The sequence below is a fragment of the Mauremys reevesii genome, linkage group 2, assembly GCF_016161935.1.
Source record: "Mauremys reevesii isolate NIE-2019 linkage group 2, ASM1616193v1, whole genome shotgun sequence".
Classification (NCBI taxonomy): domain Eukaryota; kingdom Metazoa; phylum Chordata; order Testudines; family Geoemydidae; genus Mauremys; species Mauremys reevesii.
In genome coordinates this window covers 286,087,899-286,113,387 of record NC_052624.1, presented here as the reverse complement: position 1 = coordinate 286,113,387, position 25,489 = coordinate 286,087,899, and the positions used below count along the sequence as shown (strand labels likewise).

The window sequence follows — 25,489 nt, the reverse complement described above, 5'->3', positions numbered from 1 at the left end:
CGCCGAATATATTAGATTCCTAGAAACAACAGCCAGTAGGAAGTGGGGGGAGTGATAGAAAAATCTCCTTCACACTTCTGAGATTAGTTTATGTTGTGCTATATAATGTAGTTTAATTGTACTGTCTTTATACCTAGGTAACCAGGAGGCTCTCATTATCCTGGACAAGCTCCAGGACCCATCATCTTTCCATAGCTTGATAGAATTCATTTCGGCAAGACATGGGGGCATACCTTGGTTCCAGGAACTAAATCTGCAGCAGGGAAGAGAGAAACTGGAATCTCTGGGGGTGTATTACACTGTCAAAGTGAGCCATCATAAGTTCTGCATTCTAGAGGTGGGAATTTCAGGGTGACTATCAGAAAACAAGCTTGTTTCCAAAGAGAGAATGAATTGGAGGCTGTTTGCTGGGAAAGCTGGTATTATCAGATACTTGAGCTCCACAGATGAGACCCAGCCAGTCCTGAAGAGTTGTCCTGAAAGACTGAGGCCTTCTCCTACATATTAATAGATCATCTACTCTTGAACAGGTTCCTCAACCTCAAGTAGAATCTAGTTCTAGTGACATAGTGAATTCTCACTGTTTTGCAATGATTTTTGTTTTTTGGGGGGTTTTTTTGTATTTATCTATGAGACCTACTTCCTAATCAGCCAGACTTAACTACAAACTCCCATACTGTATTTGTACCTTTAGTTTAGCTAGCCACCACAACAAACTTGCTGTGCTGTGCTGTTGCAAGGCTGCACTTCTGGGAGACTCTTGAATGTAACCACTCTAACATCCACAGTTTTATCATGGATCCCTGCCCCTGCCAGATGTTGAATGATATCCCACCTGCAGAAATTCTCATTTGATTTGTATCTTGTGATGATGGAGATAAAATATTCTTTCATGGTGTTAAGTCACTCATCTTTCAGGAATTCTGACCTCTTGAGCTGAAATTATCTAGGGTTAATCTCTATCTGAAGGTGAATTATTTTTGGAAAGTCTTTAAGCAACGCTTTGTAATTTAACTGACTTACGAGCCTTTGAAATATATGTGCTGTTTTGAGTAGACTTCTGCATTCATCGTCTCATTGGGTTTTATAAAGCGTACAGCAAAAGGCGGCCATGCTGCGCATGCGTATGCAGATATCATAACCTGCATACGGTGGAATTGTAAACTGTTATGGGCTCAGCTATTGTTCATCTTGTTCAGGGCTCCTGGAACTCTCACTGTGTTTTAGCTGAATTCTGGGGGGAAAAATCCATATTCTTTTTTAAACCAAAGAAAGAACCCAAGGAAATTCCATACAAGATAGGTTAAGAAAGCACTAGAGATACATGGTTAAGAATAGCAAAGAGTCTTGTGGCACCTTATAGACTAACAGACGTTTGGGAGCATGAGCTTTCGTGGGTGAATACCCACTTTGTCGGATGCATTCACCCACGAAAGCTCATGCTCCCAAACGTCTGTTAGTCTATAAGGTGCCACAAGACTCTTTGCTGCTTTTACAGATCCAGACTAACACGGCTACCCCTCTGATACATGGTTAAGAATGCAAAAGTTAAGGTTGCTGCAGGCTGCATTTTAGCACGTTCAGTTTAACAGGTATTTAATTTTTGTTTCTTCCCTAGGACTTAAAATATGATGACGAAGAAAAGACTCTTGAGGTCCCACCTTCCAGTTTGCCATCAAATCAACCAACCGTCTTCACCATTGTACAGCAGCCCCTGCTCCCTGGCGTGAAGTTATATCCATATGGCAGAAAGAGAGGAGGAGGAGAGATCCAGTCACAGTTGGAGAAGAAGCACAAAGGCAAAACCACAGAACAAAGCCCAGAAGTGGAGCCTGCTGGGTTCCATCTACCAAGGTAACTGCATGGTGACCTCGGGGCTTCACTGCTCAGATAGCAGTGCTTTCAGTGCAAGGTCTCAACAGCATCAGCAGATACTGCAGCACACTATCATACGTGACCCCCTGTCCCAGCTTAAATACAGTTTAAATACTTAGCAGGCCTTGTCAGAAAATCACATTTTTAGGAGCTCAAAAGTCTGCACAAAAATTTCAGCTCAAGATTGAAATGTGTCCTGCAAAGTCCAAGCTTAGAAGAGAGACTTGGTGACAAAATGTAAATACAATTAAAATTGGATATTTTCAAGTTTATAGGCTTCAGAGCTGGAAAACGCTCATTACCGGTTGCTCATCCAATCCAGCCCCCAACTTTTTTCCTCTGCCCATTAAAGTGTAGTTTCCTATAGTCATTCCACATGGAAACCTCAGCTTTACCTCCTTCCTCCCAGTAGGCACTCGCAGTACACCTTGGCTCATGGAGGTAGAGCCCTGACTGGTGCAAGGGGGAAGGGTTTATGCTAAATGAGTCTCTCTTCTGTCCCTTCTAGATTTAAATGTTATACTTCTGTTTGCTTGGTTACTATCGTGTTAAGAGAGGAATAGATTAATAACACAATCCAGTTCATTTTCTTGTAGAAGTTGATTGCCTAAGGCGATAGCTGCACAGCGTCTGGGAAGGTGCTTCCCAGTGTGGCTAGGCAGACACACTAGCTCTGCTCAGGCTGGTGCACTAAGCATAGCAGTGTGGCTGGGATTAGCTAGCCGAGCCAGAGGGTCAGGTGGGATTGTGTTCAGGCAGTAACCTGAGCAGCCTCCTGTGGCTGCACTGCTGGTTAAATGGTCTTTAGACCTAGCTGGGGAGTGCCCTCTGTCCACCTTTTTCTTTTTATGGGGCACCCGGAGCGAGAGCAGTGCCCCACCGATGCCTGCCTGTGGGCGGAGCCGTGGCAGTGCTGAGGGTCTGTAACTGAGTCCTTCCTCGGCACCGGTTCGCACCTCAATGGTTCCAGCGCACTGAGGATGCGGCGCTTGAGGCCAGGTCCGGTGCCGCCGGTTCCAACTGGGCCCGAAGTGCTGCCTCCATAAGTAGGACTTGGAGTCGCTGCTCTCAGTCCTTAAGGATCCTGGGTTGAAAACCCTTACAGATTTTACAGCGGTCCCTGACATGCCCCTCACCAAGACACTTAAGGCACGAGTTCGGGTCACTTCTTGGCATAAACCTGTCACAGTCCAAGCACAGTTTAAAGCCCGAGGACCAAGGTATGCCTCAGTGCCTGGGAAAACACGTCGGGGGAAAGACCCCCCCCCCCAAGGAAACTTGTAAGAAAAGCTATCTACACTAACTATAATCTACTGCTAAATCTAACTGTGTACATGGAGAGACATTGTGAAGCGCTCGCTTGCTGATGCAGGAGCGGTAGGGAGTTCCAGCTAGCCGTCACAGGCAGTAAGAAGGAATTGAAGGGGGGTGGGTCGGGTTGGCAGGGCACTATATTGGGTGCCATGGAAGCATGGCTCCAGGGGGCGCCCAGGCCAACCCTACAGATACTGCTGAGGGAAAAATCTTACAGCTGTCGTGCACGTGGCACACGCATACCTGATTGGAACTGACGTGAGCAAGCACTCGAAGAACTGGAACTTTAGCTGAAGTGCAGCAGGTCTATCCCCAAAACACCTCCATCCAGATCTTAATGAAGGCTTGCATCCGCACCTACAGGCACTCCAGGACAGAAGGGAATCTCAGAATCGTTAATGTGGAATCCTGCTCTCCTCCGCACTAGGAACACAGCAGAAGGCAGGCAGGGCAGGCTGCTGCTGGAGGATGCTCTTGGAAGGATGAGATTGAGAAACCTGCATCATGTGATGCTGCATCTGCCCCAGGACGCATTGCAAACATTTCAAAGCACCCTGCGGCCAGTTGCATAGTGGGATAGCTACGCACAGTGCACTGCTCTGTCTCAACGCAAGAAGTGCTAATGTGGATGTGATCTGCCGACACAAGGAACATAGTGTTGACATGCAACAGCAGTTTAATTAAAGCTCACCGGCCTGCTGCTGTGAGGACATACAGTTCCCCTCCAACTCGTCGTGGCTGTGATGGACAGAATGAAGGATCTTCTCTCTTCTCAGCGGATTTCATCATGGATCACATCCTGCATACGTGAGTGCTATAACCTGCTAGGGGCTGCTGCCCCTCCAATCACTGCGCACTCCACCAGGGTGCAGGCCGCTTCAACGGCGTTCCTGGCTCACGTTCCCACCCAGGAAATTTGCAGAGCAGCGACATGGTCCTCCGTACACACTTTCACTGTGCACTATGCAATCACCCAGCAGGCCCAAGACGACATGGCATTTGATAGAACAATGCTCCAATTCCACAGTTCCTGGAGCTTTGTGGGGGAGAGGGGGAAACAGACGTGTCTGTGTAGCTGGATGCAGGGCTGCGGAGTTCAAGATAGTGAGCAGACTGGTCACGGTGGGCATTGTGGGATACTTCCTGGAGGCCAGGTGAATGCAGTGTCTACACTGACACTTCATTGCTCTAACTTTGCCACAAAAATCTTGACGCCTCTTGTCAAGGTGGTTTTATTTTGTCGGCAAAACGAGAGATCTTCCTCGAGTGATTGCTCATATGCATTCCAGTTAGGTGTGCGCGCGCCGCATGCACGCTTGTCAGAAGATTTTTACCCTAGCAACACTCGGTGGGTCGGCTGGGCGCCCCCTGGAGTGGCGCCGCTATAGCGCTAGATATATACCCCTGCTGACCCGTCCGCCCCTCAATTCATTCTTACCGCCCGTGACGGTCGTTGGAACAGTGGAGTGCGGCACTGCTGACCTCCACAGCCCTAGCTTCTCACTTGTTTTTCTCTACATAGTTGTTGTACATAGTTCGATTAGTATAGTTAGAGTTAATTAATAGTTATTTGTAGTTAGTGTGTAGTTTCTAGGGGAAATTGAGGGGCTAGCCCCTTCTTTTTCCCCCAACCCGGTGCGGGCCCATGCCCAAGGCACTGGGATTTAAGCCGTGCACGCCTGCCAGAAGCCGATGCCGGTTGGAGACCCTCACGATTTTTGCCTGCGGTGCTTAGGAGAGTCTCACCTTCCAGATAAGTGCCGCATTTGCAAGTCTTTCAAGCCGAGGACAAAAAAGGAGCAGGACTTTCGCTTGAAGCAGCTCCTAATGGAATCGGCGATTAGCCCTGCGGCACCGGCACCGGCCGCCCCACAGTCAGCTTCGGTGCAGAGTGCGCCTGCGGTTCCAGTTCGTTCCGGTACCGAGGTCCAGCGGAAACAACAGCCGGCACCGGCTCCCCGGCACCGTTCCCTTTCGCCGTCAGGAAAGCGCAAGGCGGCACCGACCTCGATCAAGAAGGTCTCTGCACCTGGACCTGTCACCCGACCTCCGGCACCGCCGCCGGCACCTGCACCTCCAGCACCAACAGCGAAACTTCCTAGCGCTGTACCGTTGACTCCGGCACCGCAAGGGCCGTCGAGTTCGGTACCGCCTTGCTCCCCGGTGCACACCGCGGTCGAGCTCGCTCTCCCGTCGACGCCTGAGACTTTTTCGACGGCGAGAGAGCTTATAGCGTTGACGGAGCCAACGCAGCCTCCACCCCCGGCGCCGCCGGTGCGGGTTGTTAAATCTGCGGGCAAGCCGGCCATAATGAGGCCTCCTTCCCCTGACTGGCAGGACAGATGTTACTCCAGGTCTCGGTCCCACAGACGTTCCCGTTCACGCCGTTCCCGATCTCGACACCGCTTGCAGTCCTGGTACCGCTCTCCTTCGCGGTACCGGTCATACTCGCGGAGACGGTCCCGGTCTCCGGACAGGCGGTATCGGCACCAATCCGGTTCTTGGTACCGCTCTCGGTACCGCTCCTCCCGCAGCCGCTCTCACCATCGGGACTCGAGATCCCGGTCTCACTCCCGGCACTGTGAAGAGCGGCACCGATCCCCGGCACCGTCCAGGGACAGAACGGCGCCGTCGGCGGCTCAGTCGCACAGTCTCTCGGCACCGCCTTGGCCTTCGAGACAGCCATCCGTCTCCTCCCAGGCCGACAGTGCAGCTGACCAGCGCACCGAGCCTCAAGGCCAGGACCAAGGTCCTCCTCAATGGGCCTTCTGGACCCCGTGGGCATACCACGAGTCACAAGGAGCCCCCTTTGCCACTCAGCGCTCCAGGCCCTCCGACCACCGAGCGCCTGAGGCCACGGTCAGCAGACCTCCTCCCGCTGGAAGAGGTGCCACTGACGTCCGAGGATGCTGAGCCTCCTCCTGTTGATGAAGCTCCACAGCAGCTCTCTGAGCCTCCGCAGGGCACTTTGGTCCCCGGCCTGTCATCCTCTTCCTCCCCGGATGAAGCGGTGGCAGGGACATCCGCCTCGGGCCCTCCCCCGATTGACCTTCGGACCCATCAGGACTTGTTGCGGCGGGTGGCCCAGAACATAAACCTGCCAGTTGAGGAGGTGGCGGAAAACGACGACCCAGTCGTGAATATAATCTCGGCGGATGCGCCTCTTCGGGTGGCCCTGCCCTTCATCCGCACTATTCAGCGGACTGTGGATACCATATGGCAGTCGCCGACTTCCATCCCTCCGACCGCCCGGGAAGTGGAAAGGAAGTACATGGTCCCGTCCAAGGGCTATGAGTACCTCTATACTCACCCTGCTCCATGCTCGTTGGTGGTCCAATCGGTCAACGACCGTGAACGCCATGGCCAACAAGCGCCGGCGCCTAAGTCCAAGGAGGTGCGGTGCATGGACCTTTTAGGCCGCAAGGTCTACTCAGCTGGTGGCCTTCAGTTGCAGGTTGCCAATCAACTGGCTCTCCTGAGCAGATACACCTTTAACACCTTGGTGTCTCTGGCTAAGTTCACAGAGCTGGTACCGCAGGAATCCTGTCCTGAGTTCACGGCCCTTTTGGAGGAGGGTAAGAAAGCGTCCCGGTCGGCCCTCCAAGCCTCTCTGGACTCGACAGATTCGGGAGCCAGGACCTTGGCCTCTGGGGTAACCATGAGGCGCATTTCGTGGCTTCAGGCCTCGACGCTCCTGCCGGAGGTACAGCAGACAATTCAGGACTTGCCTTCTGACGTCCAAGGTCTCTTCTCCGAAAAGACTGACCAAAGGCTGCAGACCCTTAAGGATGGTCGCGTTACGATCCGTTCCCTAGGCATGCACACCCCGGTGACCCAAAGGAGGTCCTTCCGGCCCCAACCGTACCGTCCTTACAACCAGCCCAGGCCATGACCGGACAATAGGCGCAGGGGCAGAGTGAACCGGCACAGACAGTCGGGCAATCAAGGGAACCAGTCCCAACCGCCCTCGAAACCTGCTCCAGGGCCTAAGCAGAACATTTGACGGGACGCCCGAGGACGGCCCACCACTTTCTTTACCGGATCCTTCCCCGTTATTTTACAACCGTCTCTCCCAATTCCTACCGGCTTGGTCCCAGATAACATCAGACAGCTGGGTACTTCGCACGGTGCAACCTGGTTACTGCCTCCAGTTTGTTTCGCCCCCTCCCTCCCACCCATCCTACCCGTCCCTCTTCAGGGACCCCTCTCACGAGCAAGTCCTCTTGCAAGAGGTCAAGACTCTGAGTTTGGGTGCCATAGAGGAAGTGCCAGAAGGCATGAGGGGCAGGGGTTTCTACTCCCGCTACTTCCTGATCCCCAAGGCGAAGGGAGGTCTGCGTCCAATCCTAGACCTCCGAGAGCTCAACAGATTTCTCGTGAAGCTCAAGTTCCGCATGGTGACCCTGGGGACCATTATCCCCTCCCTGGATCCGGGAGACTGGTTTGCTGCCCTCAATATGAAGGACGCGTACTTCCATATCGCCATTTACCCTCCTCATCGACGCTACCTTCGCTTTGTCGTCAACCACCAGCACTACCAGTTCATGGTGCTCCCCTTCGGCCTCTCCATGGCACCGAGGGTCTTCACCAAGTGTATGGCGGTGGTCGCCGCGGCCCTCCGCCGTCGTCGGATACATGTCTACCCGTATCTCGACGACTGGCTGGTCCGCGGAACGTCTCAGCAGATCGTAACGCAGCAAACGTCAGTGGTCATAGGTCTTTTTCACAAGCTAGGCCTTCTGATCAACCCCGAGAAGTCTATCTTGACTCCAGTGCAGAGGATAGAGTTCATCGGCGCAGTCCTGGACTCCAGTCTGTCCAGAGCCTGCCTCCCTCTGCCTCGGTACCAGTCCATGGCTTCTATCATCCGAAGCCTGCAGTCCTTCCTGACGACAACGGTGCGCACCTGCCTCCACCTCCTAGGCCACATGGCGGCGTGCACTTTCGTGACCCTATATGCGAAGCTCCGCCTTCGCACCTTTCAAACTTGGCTAGCGTCGGTTTACCACCCGCACAGGGACTCTATGGACACGGTGGTCATGGTCCCGAGGTCGGCCCTCGACTCCCTCAACTGGTGGTTGGACCCACAGGTGGTGTGTGCCGGAGTCCCATTACGCCCTCCCCACCCCTCCATCACTCTGACCACAGATGCCTCGGCCATGGGCTGGGGTGCGCACCTCGGCAGCCTACACACCCAGGGCCGCTGGTCACCCCGCGAGCTGACCCTGCATATCAACGTCAGGGAACTGAGGGCGGTTCGCTTGGCGTGCCAAACTTTTCGCTCCCACCTCCAAGGTCACTGCGTGTCCGTCTTCACAGACAACACGACAGCGATGTTCTACATAAACAAGCAGGGTGGGGCACGTTCCTCCCTCCTTTGCACAAAAGCGATGCAACTGTGGGACTTCTGCATAGCCCACTCCATACATTTAGTAGCATAGTTTCTGCCGGGAGTGCAGAACATGCTGGCAGACCATCTCAGCAGGTCATTCGTCTCCCACGAGTGGTCGATTCGTCCCGATGTTCTCCACACAGTTTTCCAGAGGTGGGGCTTTCCCCAAATAGATCTATTTGCCTCCAGAGAGAACAGGAAATGCCACCAGTTCTGCTCTTTCCAGGGACGCTCCCAGTGCTCCCTATCGGATGCGTTTCTCCGTCCGTGGCCGGATCACCTGCTGTATGCCTTCCCTCCGTTTCCCCTCATACACCGGGTGCTGCTCAAGCTCCGGAGGGACAGGGCCCGCCTCATTCTCATCGCTCCGGCGTGGCCGAGACAGCACTGGTACACCCTGCTGTTAGACCTCTCAGTGCGGGATCCCATTCCCCTCCCGTTATGGCCGGACCTCATAACACAGGACTTCGGCAGGCTTTGCCACCCGGACCTGCAGTCCCTCCACCTTACAGCTTGGCTCCTGCGTGGTTGACCCAAGCGGAGCGTGACTGTTCCGCTGCAGTGCAGCAGGTGCTGCTGGAGAGCAGGAAACCCTCCACTCGGTCAACTTACCTTGCCAAGTGGAAACGTTTCACACACTGGTGCGATCAGAAAGATCTGAACCCTCTCCTGGTGCCTATTCCCAAGATCTTGGACTATCTCTGGTCCCTCAAGGAGCAAGGCCTCACGGTCTCCTCCTTGAAGGTGCACCTGGCGGCCATTTCCGCCTTTAGGCCCAGCATAGGGGAACATTCCATCTTCTCTAATCAGATGGTTTCCTGCTTCCTTAAGGGGCTGGAACGATTGTACCCACAGGTACGGCGCCCTACACCTACCTGGGATTTGAACTTGGTCTTAGCCAAGCTTATGGGAGCCCCCTTTGAGCCCTTGGCCACGTGTTCCCTTCTCTATTTGTCCTGGAAAACGGCCTTCCTCGTCGCTATTACTTCAGCAAGACGAGTCTCCGAGCTTCGTGCCCTAACGGCTGACCCGCCATATACCATCTTCCATAAGGACAAAGTGCAGCTTCGGCCGCACCCCGCCTTCCTTCCTAAGGTGGTGTCGGCCTTTCATGTAAACCAGGACATCTTCCTCCCGGTTTTCTTCCCTAAACCGCACACTTCGCGTCGGGAACAACAGCTTCATAGCCTCGACGTGCGTAGGGTCCTCGTTTTCTATATAGAGCGAACGAAACCCTTCAGGCGTTCGTCCCAGCTCTTTGTAGCGGTAGCAGATAGCATAAAGGGCAAGCCAGTCTCGTCTCAGCGAATTTTGTCCTGGGTGACATCGTGTATCAGGACATGCTATGAGCTTGCTCAGGTTCCAGCTAGCCATCTCACCGCTCGCTCTACAAGGGCACACGCCTCTTCTGCCGCCTTCCTGGCCCATGTCCCCATCCAGGGCATCTGTCGAGCGGCTACCTGGTCTTCTGTTCACACCTTTGCGTCCCACTACGCATTGGTGCAACAATCCAGAGACGATGCCACCTTTGGCTCAGCAGTATTGCATTCTGCCACGTCTCACTCCGACCCCACCGCCTAGGTAAGGCTTGGGAATCACCTAACTGGAATGCATATGAGCAATCACTCGAAGAAGAAAAGACGGTTACTCACCGTTGTAACTGTTGTTCTTCGAGATGTGTTGCTCATATCCATTCCAGACCCGCCCTCCTTCCCCGCTGTCGGAGTAGCCGGCAAGAAGGAACTGAGGGGCGGACGGGTCGGCAGGGGTATATATCTAGCGCTATAGCGGCGCCACTCCAGGGGGCGCCCAGCCGACCCACCGAGTGTTGCTAGAGTAAAAATCTTCCGACGAGCGTGCACGCGGCGCGCGCACACCTAACTGGAATGGATATGAGCAACACATCTCGAAGAACAACAGTTACAACGGTGAGTAACCGTCTTTTTTGCCGCTAAAAGTAGCATTGTAGTATGTACACCTCCTCCACTGCTTTGCCAACAAAACTGTGTAGTGTAGACAAGGCCTATGTTTCCAGTGGGTATTGAATTAGCGGTGATGTGACCTCTATTTTAGTCTTTCAGCCTTCTGCTGTTTAAATACCCCTCCTTGATATTTTTATTTTCTCTAATTCAGCCAACACATTCCTGGCAGACTGGTCTCAGCCAGAAAGTCCATGGCAAGTCACCCACAGAATGCAAGCAGAGAGTGTGCACCTGCATTTTACGAGTGGAATACAACCTCCATTCCAGGAACATCCATGTCTGAGGCACCACCCAGCTCTCATGTAAGCAGCCTGCTTAGGAGTGTGTTACAGCTGTCGTAGGGAGGCAATGAGTCCCATCAGCTGGGCTGTGGCTTTCACAGGAGTTAGGCAACTGGAACCTTGTGCAGTACTATAAACACTGACTTTTGACTGGAGGATTTCATCCTTAACTAGGAATGTCGTTCCATGCATCTTTACTGGTAATGCTTATTACTCCTTCCCATGTGAGAGCTTTGTTTCCTTGTCAAAGCCTTGGGCATCCCTTCTATTTTATAACACCACCTTGAGGGCTTTCTCTTTCCTTGCAAACTTAGGTCCCAGCCCTCTCTGATTTATTGGAGTCTGACAGGCCATAGTTGAGCAGCTAATTAAAAATGAACCACTTCTGTGGTTGCTGGTAAAGAGAAGGGTGAGAGACCTGGGAGCTCGTATAGTTGGGTGTATACTGAACTTTAATTCTTGGTTTATTTCCTCAGGTAACTGTGAAAGATGAAAGAGATCTGTTTACCATTCCAAGTGCAGCAGGTAAGCAATGGTTACTGTGTCCTTGTTAGGCAAGGGACACCCAAAATGTGCCCAACCAGGAACTTCACCACCTTTGCAGCCTACGGTCAATTAAGAAATGCAGCCTGTGGAGCATACATATCTCAGCATATCTGCTCTGATCAAGGCAAACTATGCTGGACTTGTCATCTCTGTGAGCTTTGCTTCCATATTGATTAGGGTCTGAATCTTAACTGGCTTATTGCCTTCTCAGTGATCCATTTCAGAGGACCCCACTCTGTTTCTGAATGTGTTTGGTTAGGTGTACAGAAATGTGTGTGGTTCTTCGAGTGATGGTCCCTATGTGTGCATGTGCTTCATGTACCTGAGACTGGAAAATTCTTACTAGCCGTGTCCATTGGTTTGTGCCTGCACCCTGTGTGTCCTTGGGCTTCGTATCGAGGGCATAAGGGGAGGCGTGGATTGACCACCTCTCAAATTCCTCCCTGCCCCTCCCACCCCCCACCCCACCCCAAAAAAACCTGTTCCATACTTTTCCCACCCATACCAACCCTCCAAGTTCACACCGTTTTGCCCTGAGTCCTAAAGAAAAATCAAGAAGGACGGTGTGTTGGTGATTCTCATGGCATCCTACTGGCTGAGGCAGTTCTGGTTCACCAGCATCTGTCAGATGTCAGTGTTCCCGTGCATGCATATCCATCCATTTCCAAACCTTCTAACACAGAACAGAGGCAGGATCAACTATCCCAACCCAGCATCCTTCTATCTAACAGCCTGGTATGGGGAAGGATGACGAGCTTAGAGGAATTGTGCCCCAAGGAAGTACAGTCTCTACTCTGTAATAGCAGAAAACTCCCCACGAGACAGTGTTGTGGGCCTAAATGGAAGAGATTTTCTGTCTGGTACCAACTTCGTCACATAACCCCAGAGGATTTGGACATCTCTACTCTCTTAGACTACCTTCTTTCCCTGAAGAAGCTGGGGCTATCTCTGTTCCCAGTGTCTGCATTTGGCAGCAATTAACACCTTCCAGTCCCTGATTGACATTACTCGGTCTACACCCAACCTATAACTAAGATTCCTGAAAAGCCTTGCCAGAACTTTTCTACCAGTACTGAAACCAGCACCGTCTTGAGACCTCAGCTTGGCTTTGTCAGCACTCATGAATCCTCTATTTGTACATTGGCCCCTTGCTCCCTTCTTCACCTGTCTATGAAGATAGCCTTCCTGACTGCAATCACCTCTGCCAGAAGAGTGGGTGAGCTCAGGGCCCTTGTGGCAGACTCCTTATGCAGTGCTCCCTAGAGTAAGGTAGTTTTGAAGTTACACCCCAAGTTCATTCCAAAGGTTCCCTCTGAATTCCACATTAACCAGGTCATACACCTTTTGGTCTTCTCCCCAAAACCTCACGCCATCAGAAAGGACAGGAAGTTCCACACTCTGGCCGTCCCTCAAGCCATAGCTTTCTGCCTACAAAGGACTGAACCCTCCCGGAAATCTCTGAGACTCTTTGTTTCCTTTGCTGAGCAGATGAAAGGAGAAGCAGTCTCCTCTCTCAAAGTCTTTCCAAATTGATTTCTGGCTGTCTGCCTTTGCTATGATCTTGCAGGGATGATGACTTGTCAGAGTGAGGGCTCACTTGACCAGAGCCCAGACTGCTTCAGGGCCATCTCTTCAGGGTTTTTCCCTCCTGGAAATCTGTAGAGTGACAACATCAGGCTCTGTGCAGACATTATGCACTGGTGCAAGCCTTCTGCAGCTGCGTTCTTCGGTACAGTGGTCCTATGGTCAATGGTGCAATACAGGTCCTCTCACCCTCCTCCTTGGTGAATACTGCTTGGGAGTCACCCACAGTGGAATACACATAGGAACCATCACTTGAAGAAAGAACAGTACGGTAAATGACGAGTTCTTTGAGATGTGGTTCCTCTTATGTATTCCACTACCCCACCCTGCACCTCTCCTGCATCAGATCTTTTCTCTACCACAAACCACTCTCAGAAGGTATTGGAGAAGCATTCAGTCCACACCTCTCCTAATGCCTTCAGATTGGAGCACGAAGAGGTACAGGGCACAGGTGCGGACCAGAGGACGCTACTAGTAAGAATTTTCCAGTCTCAGTTGCATGGAACACATGTGCACCACAATAGAATACAAATAAGGACCATACAGCTCGAGGAACTTCAGTTACTGTAAAGGTAAGTGATCTTTCTTTTTAAACAGGTCGTTGTTAAGAGGACTTTAAGTAGATGCCCATGTAATAGGACTAAGGTGTGCTACATTAAGGGTCTGTATGCCATTGTAAGCAGGGCTTCAAACAGTGGAATGCTTACCTTGAGGGGAAGTCAATCTACTAGCTGCAAGCAAGAGTTTTGTATGGCTCTTTGCAGTCTGTTGCCAGCCTTAATTATGACATGGCTATCAGGAGGATTGTTCAAGTTCAGGAGCTTTCTATAGCAGCCCCTCATACATGTTAACCCTGTTTCCCCTCAGCTACCAGTAGCTCCTGCATGTGTTTCAGAGGTAGCATCAATAGTGTTAAATGACTAGAGTACCGGGATGTGGGACCCTTTTGGGAACCTTAAGACTTGCTGAGGGGGCAGGCAGCAGAGAGAATAACTGGAGGCAGGGAAAGTTGCTTGGCCCCAGAAAGTTAACTGCATTCTGTTCCTGTTCGTGCACTGGTCCCTGCTGTAGCCAATGCTGGGAGCAGCTCGTGTCTACGGAGCTTTAGGTACAGAAACCTTTTTGTGGACTAGGGAGAGGAGAGAGTGTTGCCAGATAAAAATTTTAAAAAAGAGAGAGAGAGAAGTACACAAAGGAAGAAGCAAGACACAGAAGGCGGAGGAGATGTGGGGGGATGAACAAAGACCAGATGAAAGATTGAATGGACAGAGGGGAAAGACAGTGTTGTTTTACAGTGTGTTGCAAGGGGGACAGAACAGGATCACACCCAGCCATTAGTGTTTCCCCAGTGGGATTCCAGCAAAATGTTGGGAACCACCAAACAAGAGCTCCAGAATTCAGTGGTGTCAAAGCAGGATCGATGCCTCTCAAGCTAATCTTTTGTTCTCCTCTTGCATACAATAAAGGTATCCTCCATGTCCGAGCCAAGGAGGGTGTTTGGGGAAAGTGGCGAAGTCCAAATGCCCAGGAAGACAACAGTTCTGATGTGGATAAAATGGAGACCAGTGGAAACACGCACACAGCAAAAGATTCATGGAGCCCACACTAGTTTGTTATAATACAAAGACTGTTACCTGACTTACATACACACAATATATGAACATATATCATCAGTACCAAAAGGCTGTAGAAATCGACTCCTTCCCGTTGAAAAACTTCTGAAACTGATTGTCAAGTAATCTTACACTGATAATTTAATGCGATTTACTGAGTGAATTCTGGGCACTGACTCTGAAGTAGCCTGCTGCATCAGTGCCTCTCTTCAGAATGGAAGAGTTTGCATACAACAGCAAAGCTGAAGTATCCATTTGGACAATAGTTGGCTGTTTCTTGAAAGAGAAATTAAGTGAGTCAGCTGCATGCAGAGATGATATATATATGGGACTCCCCCTTTGCTAAGACACTTGACTCTAGAGTGTAGCCAACAACTCTTTGCCAGTGAAAGCCATGTTGGTAAAGAAAAACTTAGAGTAACCGGCAAAGACTCATCCAAAATGCAGAGAGTCAAATGCTAAGACACTGTAGCCTACATATTAATCCAAAGCAATAGATCGTCGACCCACTGATTTTTTGGAGAGGAAAACAGATTGTGATTTGATCAACAGAAAACTTCTGCAATAATAAAGAACAACTTCTTGTTGTTCCCTGTAAATTGAGGGGATGGATGATGTCCCAGGATAATGTGTTTTGTTTACTTAGGGGATTACGCTAATCTACATTAAAACCTCTCCCTGGCCTTCTGGTGAGGTGTAACCCAAACTTCCATCTGGTGAGAGTGAGTTCTTGGAGTTACATTGTGTGTCAAGTGTGAGAAATTGCTGAGTTTTGTGTCCCATAAGGACATGGTGTCTGAGAGAGTCTGGAGTTGGATTATACTTTCCTGTATCATAAAGCCCTGCAGTGTTATAGTGGCAGTGGATGCAAGTGGGGCTTGATCCAAAGCCTGCTGAAATCAGGTAGAGACTCGCACTGACTTCAGTGGTCTTTAGAGCAGGTCCGAAATGAAGACGAGAATCCTTGGTGAAGAGGAATCTCTGCAGTACAGTTAAATCTTCATGGATTAACTGTTTAGTTTTGCTTTCTCTAAATATTCCCAGTTCTGCTTAGTTTCATAATGGAGTCTTTGCTGAACAGAGCTGTGGAGCACAACGATCTGTTTAATAGTATTGCCCCCACCCTTCACTGTCTTGTTTCTCCTTTTTACTGTGTTTCCATCCTTTCCCTGCGATGCTGCCTCGCTGCAGGATTAGTAGTGCAGCCTGCTGCTACATTTGCAAGTGCTGTAAGAATTTTTATGCTGTTGAGCAGGGTTGGTTTTTTTGTTTTGTTTTTAACTGAATGCAGGACTCTCTGAGGTAAAGCAGATAAACTGCTAGGATGTTAGGGACCCAGCCTGACTGAAAGTGTCTCTCAGTGCATCACTTCAGCTGACAAACTGTTTTTGCCTTACACCAATATGGTGTTTTCTAGCATTGCTTGAATCATGCATTATATTTGTGCCTTTTTATGTTTATAAAATAAAAATACTTGATATTCTTCCAAAAAACGTATACAAGTATTGGTAATTATACTTTTGTGTGTGTGTGTGTGTGTGTGTGTGTGTGTGTGTAGAGGAGGCAGGGACATGTTACATACTGAGAGTGGCTATCACCACATTTCTTCTTCATCCATCCTCCTCCTGCCCCTCCCCCCTACTCCGTTTTCCCATCCTTGGTACCCTGACCCTTCTACAGTTCTCACCGGTCCTGCCTGCTCCTCTTCCCTTCTCCATAATAATCTCCCCTTTCCTTCCACCAGCACAGATCCAAGTCCTACATTCACCCCCTTTCCACTTCCCATATCCATCTCCCCATGACCACTTCCGCTGCTCTTGTGCCACCATTTCTAACCTTACACACATTCTCTCCCCCCCACACACACACACACTGTCTCTGGAACGCCTACTCTTTCTCTGAAAAGATTTGTCATCCATGACCTCTTTGTATCTTGCTCCCTCCAGCTCTTCGCTTTCTGAGACCTTTGTCATGTCATGTCACTCAGAACTCAAGAAGCCTGGGAGCTTCGCCTCTGGAGCCACGTGATGGAGAAGGCTGTGAGAGCCCTCTCCGATTTCAGCCAGGAAGACCCCCCCTGTAATCAGCCTTAACTGAAACAAGTGCCCCTCCAAGCAGTGATGAGCTGCCAAAATCTTAACAACCGGTTCCCTATAAAAAGTTCTGATTTAAGGGGGTAGTGGGGGAGGGGCAGGGGGTCCTGAGGTCCCTTCCAACCCTGAGATTCTATGAGACATCCTCGTGGGGCCGGGGGCCCCTGCAGGGCCTGGGGCAAATTGCCCCACTTGCCCCCTCGGCAGCCCTAGACCTTGCAGCCCCCTCCCCCCTTACCTTGCCTGCAGCTCAAAGCAGCAGGACGACTCCAGAGCTCTGCTGAGCTGCCCAACTGGTGCCGGCAGCTGGCCACGCTGTAGCTGGGGGGAAGCGGGGGAAGGGCCAGGGGACCCTCAGCCTCCCCAGCTGGGAATCCTGGGAGCAACAGGATGGTCCGGCCCACGGACCAGAGTTCTTTGCCCACTCCCTGGCCCTTTAACAACCAGTTCTCTACGGCGGTCTAATTTTAGCAACCGGTTCTTGGGAACCTGTGGGAACCAGCTCCAGCTCACCACTGCCTCCAAGTACGTTCCTTGGAGCAGAGCCCTCAACATCTAAGCCTAAGATCTCTTCTTTCAGGGCTGCCCTTGATGGTAGAGAGCACTCTCCTGGTGTAAGGACAGATCCTCATTGAGGACTGTCCATGAAAAACGCATTTCCTCCCTGAGTCTGTCCAGCTTGGGTGAGATGTCAGGTATGGAACCTAAGGAACTGACTCCATTGAAGACCCCTGGATCAGAGTGCAAGACACATAGAAAGAAGGATCCGCTGGTTCTGTTGGTCACCTCGGTACTGAAGCATAAAGATAGATGTTCACTGGTTCCATCTACAAGTGCAGGTCCAGACCGATTGTCTGTATCGCTTCATCTATCTAAAGACCAGCCGGTCACTGCAGATAAACCAGATCCATAAGATTTAACTACGGGAACCTCGAACACCAGGGTGTCCTGAGACTTATATAACACCAGAGGGGAGCTATTGCAACAAGTTGCCAGTGATCTATAGATACCATTAAAGGGGGTAAACAGTGAGGTGGCAAAATTGGCAAAAGATACAAAATTGTTCAAGATAGTTAAGTCCCAGGCAAACTGAAGAGCTACAAAGGGATTTCACAAAACTGGGTGACTGGGCAACAAAATAGCAGATGAAATTCAGTGTTGATAAATGCAAAGTAATGCACATTGGAAAACAATCCCAACTCTACATACACAGTGATGGGGTCTAAATTAGCTGTTACCACTCCAGAAAGATCTTAGAGTCACTGTGAATAGTTGTCTGAAAACATCCACTCAATGTGCAGCAGCAGTCACAAAAGCTAACAGAATGTTGGGAATCATTATGAAAGGGACAGATAATAAGACGGAAAACATTGTATTGTCTCTCTGTAAATCCATGGTATGCCCACATCTTGAATACTGCGGAATATAGTGGAATTGGAAAAGGTTCAGAAAAGGGCAACAAAAATGATATGGGGTATGGAACAGCTGCCTATGAGGACAGATTAATAAGACTGGGACTTTTCAGCTTGGAAAAGAGACGACTAAGGGGGGATATGATAGAGGTCATAAAATCATGACGGGGTGGAGAAAGTAAATAAGGAAGTTATTTACTCCTCATAACACAATGACTAGGAATCACCAAATGAAATGAATAGGCAGCAGGTTTAAAGCAAACAAAAGGCAGTATTTTTTCACACAATGCACAGTCAACCTGTGGAACTCTTTGCCAGAGGATGTTGTGAAGGCCAAGACTATAACAGGGTTCAAAAAAGAGCTAGATAAGTTCACAGAGGATAGGTCCATCAATGGCTATTAGCCAGGATGGGCAGAGATGGTGTCCCGAGCCTCTGTCTGCCAGAAGCTGAGAATGGGCGACAGGGGATGGGTCACTTGATGATTCCCTGTTCTGTTCATTCCCTCTGGGGCACCTGGCATTGGCCACTGGTGGAAGACAGGATACGGGGCTAGATGGACCTTTGGTCTGACCCAGTTTGGCTGTTCTTGTGAGGTCTAGGACCCTCAACACCAGCTCCTGGACATGGTGCAGCCTCAGGAGCTGAGTAAGGTAGCCCTACCCCTCAATGAGGCCATACTAGAACCGGCTAGAGTGGGAGGGCACACTCCAGCATCCTGTGCCACCATACCGAAAAGGGCTGAGAGACAGTATTTTGTTCCTGCCAAAGAGGCTGAATTCTTATTCTCCTACCCTGTCCCCAACTTGCCAGTGGTACAGATGGCTGATGAAAGTGTGAGGACAGCCTGGCAGATAAAGGCTCTAAAGACTGGATCATGTAGGGAGGAAGGTGGTTTCCTCTACAGGCTTGCAATTTCATGTTGCTAACTAACAAGTGTTGCTAGTGAAATAGGATTTTAATACTTATTCCAGGCTTGTGGACTTCACAGACAAGCTTCCCACAGAAGACTGGGCTCAATTTCAGTTTCTTTTAGAGGAGGGGAGGCTAGTGGCAAAAGTAGCCCTCCTGGCTGCACTGCATGCGGTGGACCCGGCTTCCAGAAGTTTAGCCACTGGTCTAGTCATGAGGGGGATTCCTGGATACAATCGGCAGGGTTCCCAAGCAAGGTCCAAAACACCACCCAGGACCTTCCTTTTGACGAGTCTAATCTCTTCAACAAGAAAACCGATGAATCCCTGCACTCACTAAAAGACTCAAGATTGATGCTGCATTCTCTGGGGACTTATACCCCAGCCCCTAGGAGGAAACACCAGACGCAGTCCTATATATCAAGGCCACCCCCTCCTCATGCATCTTATTACCAGTGCACAACCCAGCCTCTGCACAAATGCCAGAGGATTCAGAGGCCTCGCTTCTTGGCCCTCTCTACTACCACAGTCTCCTCACTATCCACCACCCAAGCTTGGTCGAGACCCAAGCACCACTACTGTTGGCAACCATCTGTGCCCTGTCATTTTGGGGGGCCATCTTACACTTTTAACCCACAACTGGAACAAGATCACAATGGACAGTTTAGGTTCCGGAGATTATCCACCAGGAATATTTCATAGTTTCTTTCCTTGCCACCTCACAAACCCCCTTACTCCCCCGCTGCCCCTCTCATGAGGTGATTCTTCGATGGTAGGCAGAATCCCTTTTATACTGAGGGGCAGTAGAGCACGTCTCATCTTGTAACTGCAGAAGAGGGGAGGGTTCTACTTCCCATGTTTCCTAATCCCCACAAAAGACCGAGGGTGGAGACCCACCCTGGACCTTCAGCAACTCAACATCATTATTCAAAAGCTGAAGTTCCGGATGATCACGCTAGCATCTATAATCCCCTCCTGTCAGGAAGGGATGTGTTTTGTAGCGCTCAACATGGAGGACGCATATTTCCATGTGGATATTCACCCATCACACAGGAAGTTCCTGCGTTTTATGGTAGGCCAGGAACATTTCCAGTTTTGAGTACTCCCCTTTGGGCTGGCTATGGCACCCAGAGTATTGAAAAGGTTTTCTCTGTGGTAGTAGCCCATATGAGGCACCACGGCTATATGATAGCCCATGTGATATCCGATTGGCTTCTGGCAGCCCGACCTCATCAGGAGGTCAGGTCAGAGACAGGGTTTCTCATACAACTTTTAACCGCCCTAGGAGTTTGTATAAACAAAAAGTCTTTTGTTACCCACAAGGTCAATAAACTTTATAGAGGAATGGTTGGACTAGGTTTCCGTAAAGAGCGTTCCTCACCTCAGAAAGGTTTCATGCCATGAGCAACCTGATTTTACACATCAAGCACAGACCACAAACCACAGTCTCACTGTTTGGCCACATGCACCTGCATGACTCCTTTCACAGGCTCCACCTGCAGTGCTTTCAGGCTTGGCTCCACCCCAGCTATTGACCAAGCAAGGACTATATCAACTCCAGCGTGGTCAGTCCCACTAGAGTTGTCATTTCCCTGACTTGGTGGTTGAACCCTGAAAAGGTCATGGTGGGAGTTCCCTTCAACCCTCCCACTCCCAGGGCCACCACTTTGATGGATGCCTCCCTCCTGGCATAGGGTGCTTACCTAGACCCCATGGGAGGCCAGACTACATATAAGCTTACTGGAACTGAGGGCAGTCCACCTTGTGTGCAAGGCCTTTCATTTTCCTGTACACACACTCCATATACAGGTGAGGTCAGGCAGTACCACCCCTGTGGTCTATATAAACAGACAGGATCCTTTGTTGTCAAGGCTGCCTCCCTGTTGTGAAACCGGTTCTTCTGGATAGGGACCAGTCCTTTGTCTAGGGTGAATAGATTTCTAATGATTGGGTACTTGAGTCAGTTACCTCCTGTTTTGCTACCAGCCTTTGGAATGTCAAGCCAGCATGGAGGCAAATAGACCCTAGAGAAGGCATAAGGCTGCATATTCAAAATGGACTCTGCCGCTTGACACAGACACATAGGAGTCATAAATTGTACAGACATATTCCCACATCGTGGGAACTCCTCATTGTGATAGCTGAATGCCTGTCATTGACCGTGGATGGTGTGGCTTCCAATTCCCTTCCCCTTCATTGCCGTGCGACATGGAGAGAACCTGCAGCAGATGCAGTGTGAAGAGAGGACAAGAGAATTGTGGTGGCAGACATCACACTCCAAGGCTGATTGCCTGTGACAAAGCCTGAACACTCATGCAATGGCTGCAATTGACACAATGAGAGCTTGCCTTCTCTTCAACAGACTGCCGCATGCACTGATTCCGTTGGTGAGTATGGGCTGGTTTCCCTCTGAAGCAGGCTGCTTCTTGGTGCAGAGGAGATCAGTTGCGTTCAAGCTAATTTCACTGTTGCCAACTCATGATTTTGTTTTGCGTCTTATGGTAATTGTTTTCCTTAAAGCCCAGCTGACTTCAGCCTTTGTTCTTAAAGAAAAAATAAGTTTTTAGCCCTCATGGCTGTGGGGAAAGCTTCAACATGTGATTCCAGTGCACCCAAAAAGCTCAAAAAGCAGAAAAATTAAGACCCCCCCAAATCTATTATTTTTACAATAATCTCATAATTTTAAACCCAATCTCATGATTTTTGGTGAGCTTGACTCATGGTTTTTGAACATGTGGGTTTGGCAGTACTGTAATTTGACTGCCCCCATGATAGCAGTTCTGTGGCAGAGATCAAGATAAAGTGAAATTATCCAGTGCGAGGCGGTGACGCTGGGCAATGCTTCCTGCCATGCGTCACCCAAGCAAGGTGCACCCAGGTGCACCCAGAAAAAAAATGCCAAAAGGAAGGGGGAGGCAACTGGTGCATCAACACAGGTCAATCCCACGGAGTTGGGAAGTGTCTAACCATTGTTTTGGGGTGCTGGGTAGTCACACAAGCACCCCAGGGCCGGTGTAGGCATACTTCCCTCACCTTAAACTATTGGCCTGTCAACTTCCCATACTTAAAATGGGACTATACCAAATCCAGCTCAGGGAGCCTTACAGAATGGGGAGCGACCACTCTGCCCCAGACAGCTTAGAGGCCAGGAAAGCTACGCAAGGGAGAGCTGAACAAGAAATAAAGGGAGTGGGCAAAGGGGTGACTGTAGGGCAGAGGGCCATAGTGGCATACAGTGGTTGGGGCAGGGACCAGAATCTGGCTCATTGTTCCAGGTTATCTGCAAGCTCTGGAGGATGGTGCCACCTCCTGTTCCTCTCAGTTCTTAATTAGAATGTTCACCTGGCAACCATGAGGGGCGTGTCTGTGATCATCATTTTAAAAGTTCTAGGGCCACATCAAGCCATCAGTGCAGGCGGGATCCATGGGCAAGTCCTACGTTTAACACCTCTGTCTTCCAGGCTTACACAGTACCTAGCACCATAGGCCTCAGTCCTGGTGGCCTCTCGCTGTCAGGGTGACCTCTGTGGGAGGGTTGTTTGTTTAGGTCTAACCTGGTCATTGTATCCTTCCTACCTGCCCAGTTCTTAAGGCGCGTGTGTCATTTTGTTTCTATGTGGAGGTGCTAATCACTTTGGTATGAGGTTAAATTGACTGTCTATTATTATTTGAAGTACTGTAACATCTAGGTTGCCATAGGGTCACACATGCTCCTTCCTACACATCTTCAATTAAACACACTTTAGGTGTTGCTGAGAATAAGGTGACAGAACAATGTGAATAAAGCACAATCTATTAGCTGTGCTGGCAGAGTCCATTCCCCACCCCGGAGGAAAGAGAGCTGAGCCTCCCAAAATCACACTGGAAAATCCTCACCCTAACTACAGAATCCAAGAGGAACTAAAATCAGCAAAGAAAAAGCTAAAAGGTGGAGGAAGGGAGGAGTGGAGAAATGCTAGTATGGTCCCAAGCATGTTGTTCTTACCCTGTCATACTAGCTATGTCCATCCTTCATCAGAGCGAGAGGTACAGAGTGTGCATCCTTTGCCTGTCCTACATCTTCCTAAGTCGTCCTGCATCGGGAGGAGTGAAGACTTACTGTGTCACGGAGGGGAGCTGGGTGCAGGACTCCATCATCTCCCTTTTTCCTTCACTAATTTGAAGGACTTTTAAAATCAGATTTCTTAATGTTTTCTTCTTGTCAGCACAACTCGGAACCAGGTGCTCTTGCTGGTTTGCTCTTCAGGAGCAGATATCTTGCTCTTGACCGTTCTGTTGTGGGGTCATAATCTAAAAACCATCTCTCGGACCATGGTGGGATCCATTTCTGCCTGCTCTCCCTCCAGGCGTGCCCAGCACCTAACACCAACAGGGCATTCTCTTTCCTCCAGCCCGTCCCACACATTTGGTTTTGTTCACTTCCCTGTTTGAATCCTTTTCCAGGAACCAGCCCTGTTATCCCCCCCACACACACCTCTCCATCAGACTTTAAAATCAGACTTTAGTCACCCCTCAATGACCTGCCTGCCCCAATAACTCAGTCTATTAATTTGTCTATTTTGGGAGGTAAAAGCAGGTGGGCCCACTTGAGAGGATTTGCCAGGGGGTTTCTCTCTGACCTGTGGACGACTCCCCAGGACAGACTAGCTCTGTTGATCCTTGGAAGGACACAGATACAGGCTTCTGCTCAAAGGATTGACACTCAGGCAGTATTCTTTGAAAACAAGAATATTCTTTATTAACACAACATTCCCTAATACAACACGTTTATTAAGAGGATAAAGAATCCATAGATGTTCTTAACAAGGCATAATGTGATCTGTGCTAACTGACTTTAAGTATTCACAATTGCAATATCATACAGTTTTTAAATTGCTTCAAGAGGTTACATTCCATATGTGATGACCAGTCACACATGCAATGCTGACAGCAAATCCTTAAACATCTAAATCATAACAAACACACAAACATCCGGCTGTATTATCCCAGACACTTACACTCGCACCGTTTAATTATTCTTAAACTGGAGAGTTATTTTGCTCACTTTCTCTACTATCTTCTTTTCCCTCAGAGAGCTGCTGCTGCTGCTCTGTCACTGTTAGCAGCGTTGCTACTGCTCCATTGTTACTGCTTGTCTCTCCTTAAGTGATTTTAGTTCTTTTTTGTGTATCCGTCATTCTCCTACTGCTTATGCACACACCAGCACCTTCCACTCACTCTGACTCGAGAGTGGAGCTCTCTGCCTTATAGACAGATTGTGGCCTATTGGGGTTGGTTATTTTTACCATCCGAAGCATTCCCCCCAGTCATGTTTACGCCTTCTATCTGTCAGTCAAAGCTAGACCTGACTGAAAACTTGTGCCTTATTTGACTGACCCGATTGACAACTCGCATCTTGCCTGATTGACCTCTCCCTTCATTTCACCTCAGCGTCCCTGCGTGCTGTCGGCCGAATCACTCCCAGACCTGCATTTTGGATTTCTCTGACTGCCTGTGACCACCACCTTGTTATCGCTAGTCGTAACCACCTAAAACTATCTTTAACTATTAAACCTCTCCAGTTATAAGCTAGCCGTAGCAAAGTAGACCCTAACCCTACCAGTCACTGTCTCTGCTCCATTTTTTATTATTTTAAACAAGTTTAATTCCGATCTCTCCCTGCTTCGGCTCCTGTGCTGAATTCCTTACACAGAGCAGCTGAAAAATCTCTCGTCTCACCCTTTGACTTCGGAGGCCTTTAATATTATTTATATGCAAAAAGAATTCAGACATTCTTTTTACCACCAAAAGAATAAAGCAAGTCATGCTTAAACCATGTAAAAAACCTTAAACTTTAACTCCTGTTCTAACAGACATCAAATCTCTTTCTATTCCTTGCTAAAATTTAGGTATTAAAACCTTTATTTAAAAAAAAAGATTGAGCGTTTCTCCGCAAATTACCACAGACTGGTTTTCTGCTCACAGTAGAAACAGGTTTTCCCATCTCTGGCGCACTCACGTGCCTGGAGACATGCACCACATCTATCTGTGTGGGTTTGACCGGAACCAGGCTTCCTTGAGTCTGAGGCCTGGACCTTGGGCAGGTGCAGAAGGTAGACAGTCTGCCTGCGTTCCATTTGTCATTCATGAAGCCTGGTGTCTGTCCTGATACACGGGTCCATAAAAGCCTCCAACTTGGCAGGAGCATCTACCCATGTCAGTTTGTCCTTTAATTCATCACACCGATTGGACTGAAACTGATGGAGGAGTGGGACATCATTCCAGATGCTGTCTGTGGCCAAGTATCTAAACTGGGCGACATAGGAAGGGGCCAACCCCTTACATAAGGCAATCTCCGCCATGTGGGCTTTAGCCGATTTGTCACAAATGGTAGCAGATGCGTGCAGGAAAGAAGCCCAGCATGTCAGCACAGGGGGGGGTCTTGCTTATCGCGAAGTCTCTAGCATAGGCATCTCCAAGTTAAGTAGCTGCCCCACCTTGACCTGG

The 25,489-nt window shown here is 49.7% G+C and overlaps 1 protein-coding gene across 5 annotated transcripts in view; it reads left to right on the top strand.

Moving 5' to 3' along the window:
* Nucleotides 1-16,084, top strand: part of LOC120398227 — a 94,486-nt gene extending 78,402 nt beyond the window's left edge. For 4 of the 5 annotated variants that reach the window (XM_039525436.1, XM_039525435.1, XM_039525433.1 and 1 more), the window contains exons 26-30: nucleotides 138-337; nucleotides 1,619-1,854; nucleotides 10,715-10,865; nucleotides 11,321-11,369; nucleotides 14,441-16,084. In XM_039525436.1, coding sequence (XP_039381370.1) covers nucleotides 138-337; nucleotides 1,619-1,854; nucleotides 10,715-10,865; nucleotides 11,321-11,369; nucleotides 14,441-14,583 — 779 coding nt within the window. In that variant the 3' untranslated portion in view covers nucleotides 14,584-16,084. The remainder of the gene's footprint in view (nucleotides 1-137; nucleotides 338-1,618; nucleotides 1,855-10,714; nucleotides 10,866-11,320; nucleotides 11,370-14,440) is intronic. The other variant, XM_039525437.1, reaches the window with a different exon arrangement.
* The last annotated feature ends 9,405 nt before the right edge of the window (nucleotides 16,085-25,489 follow it).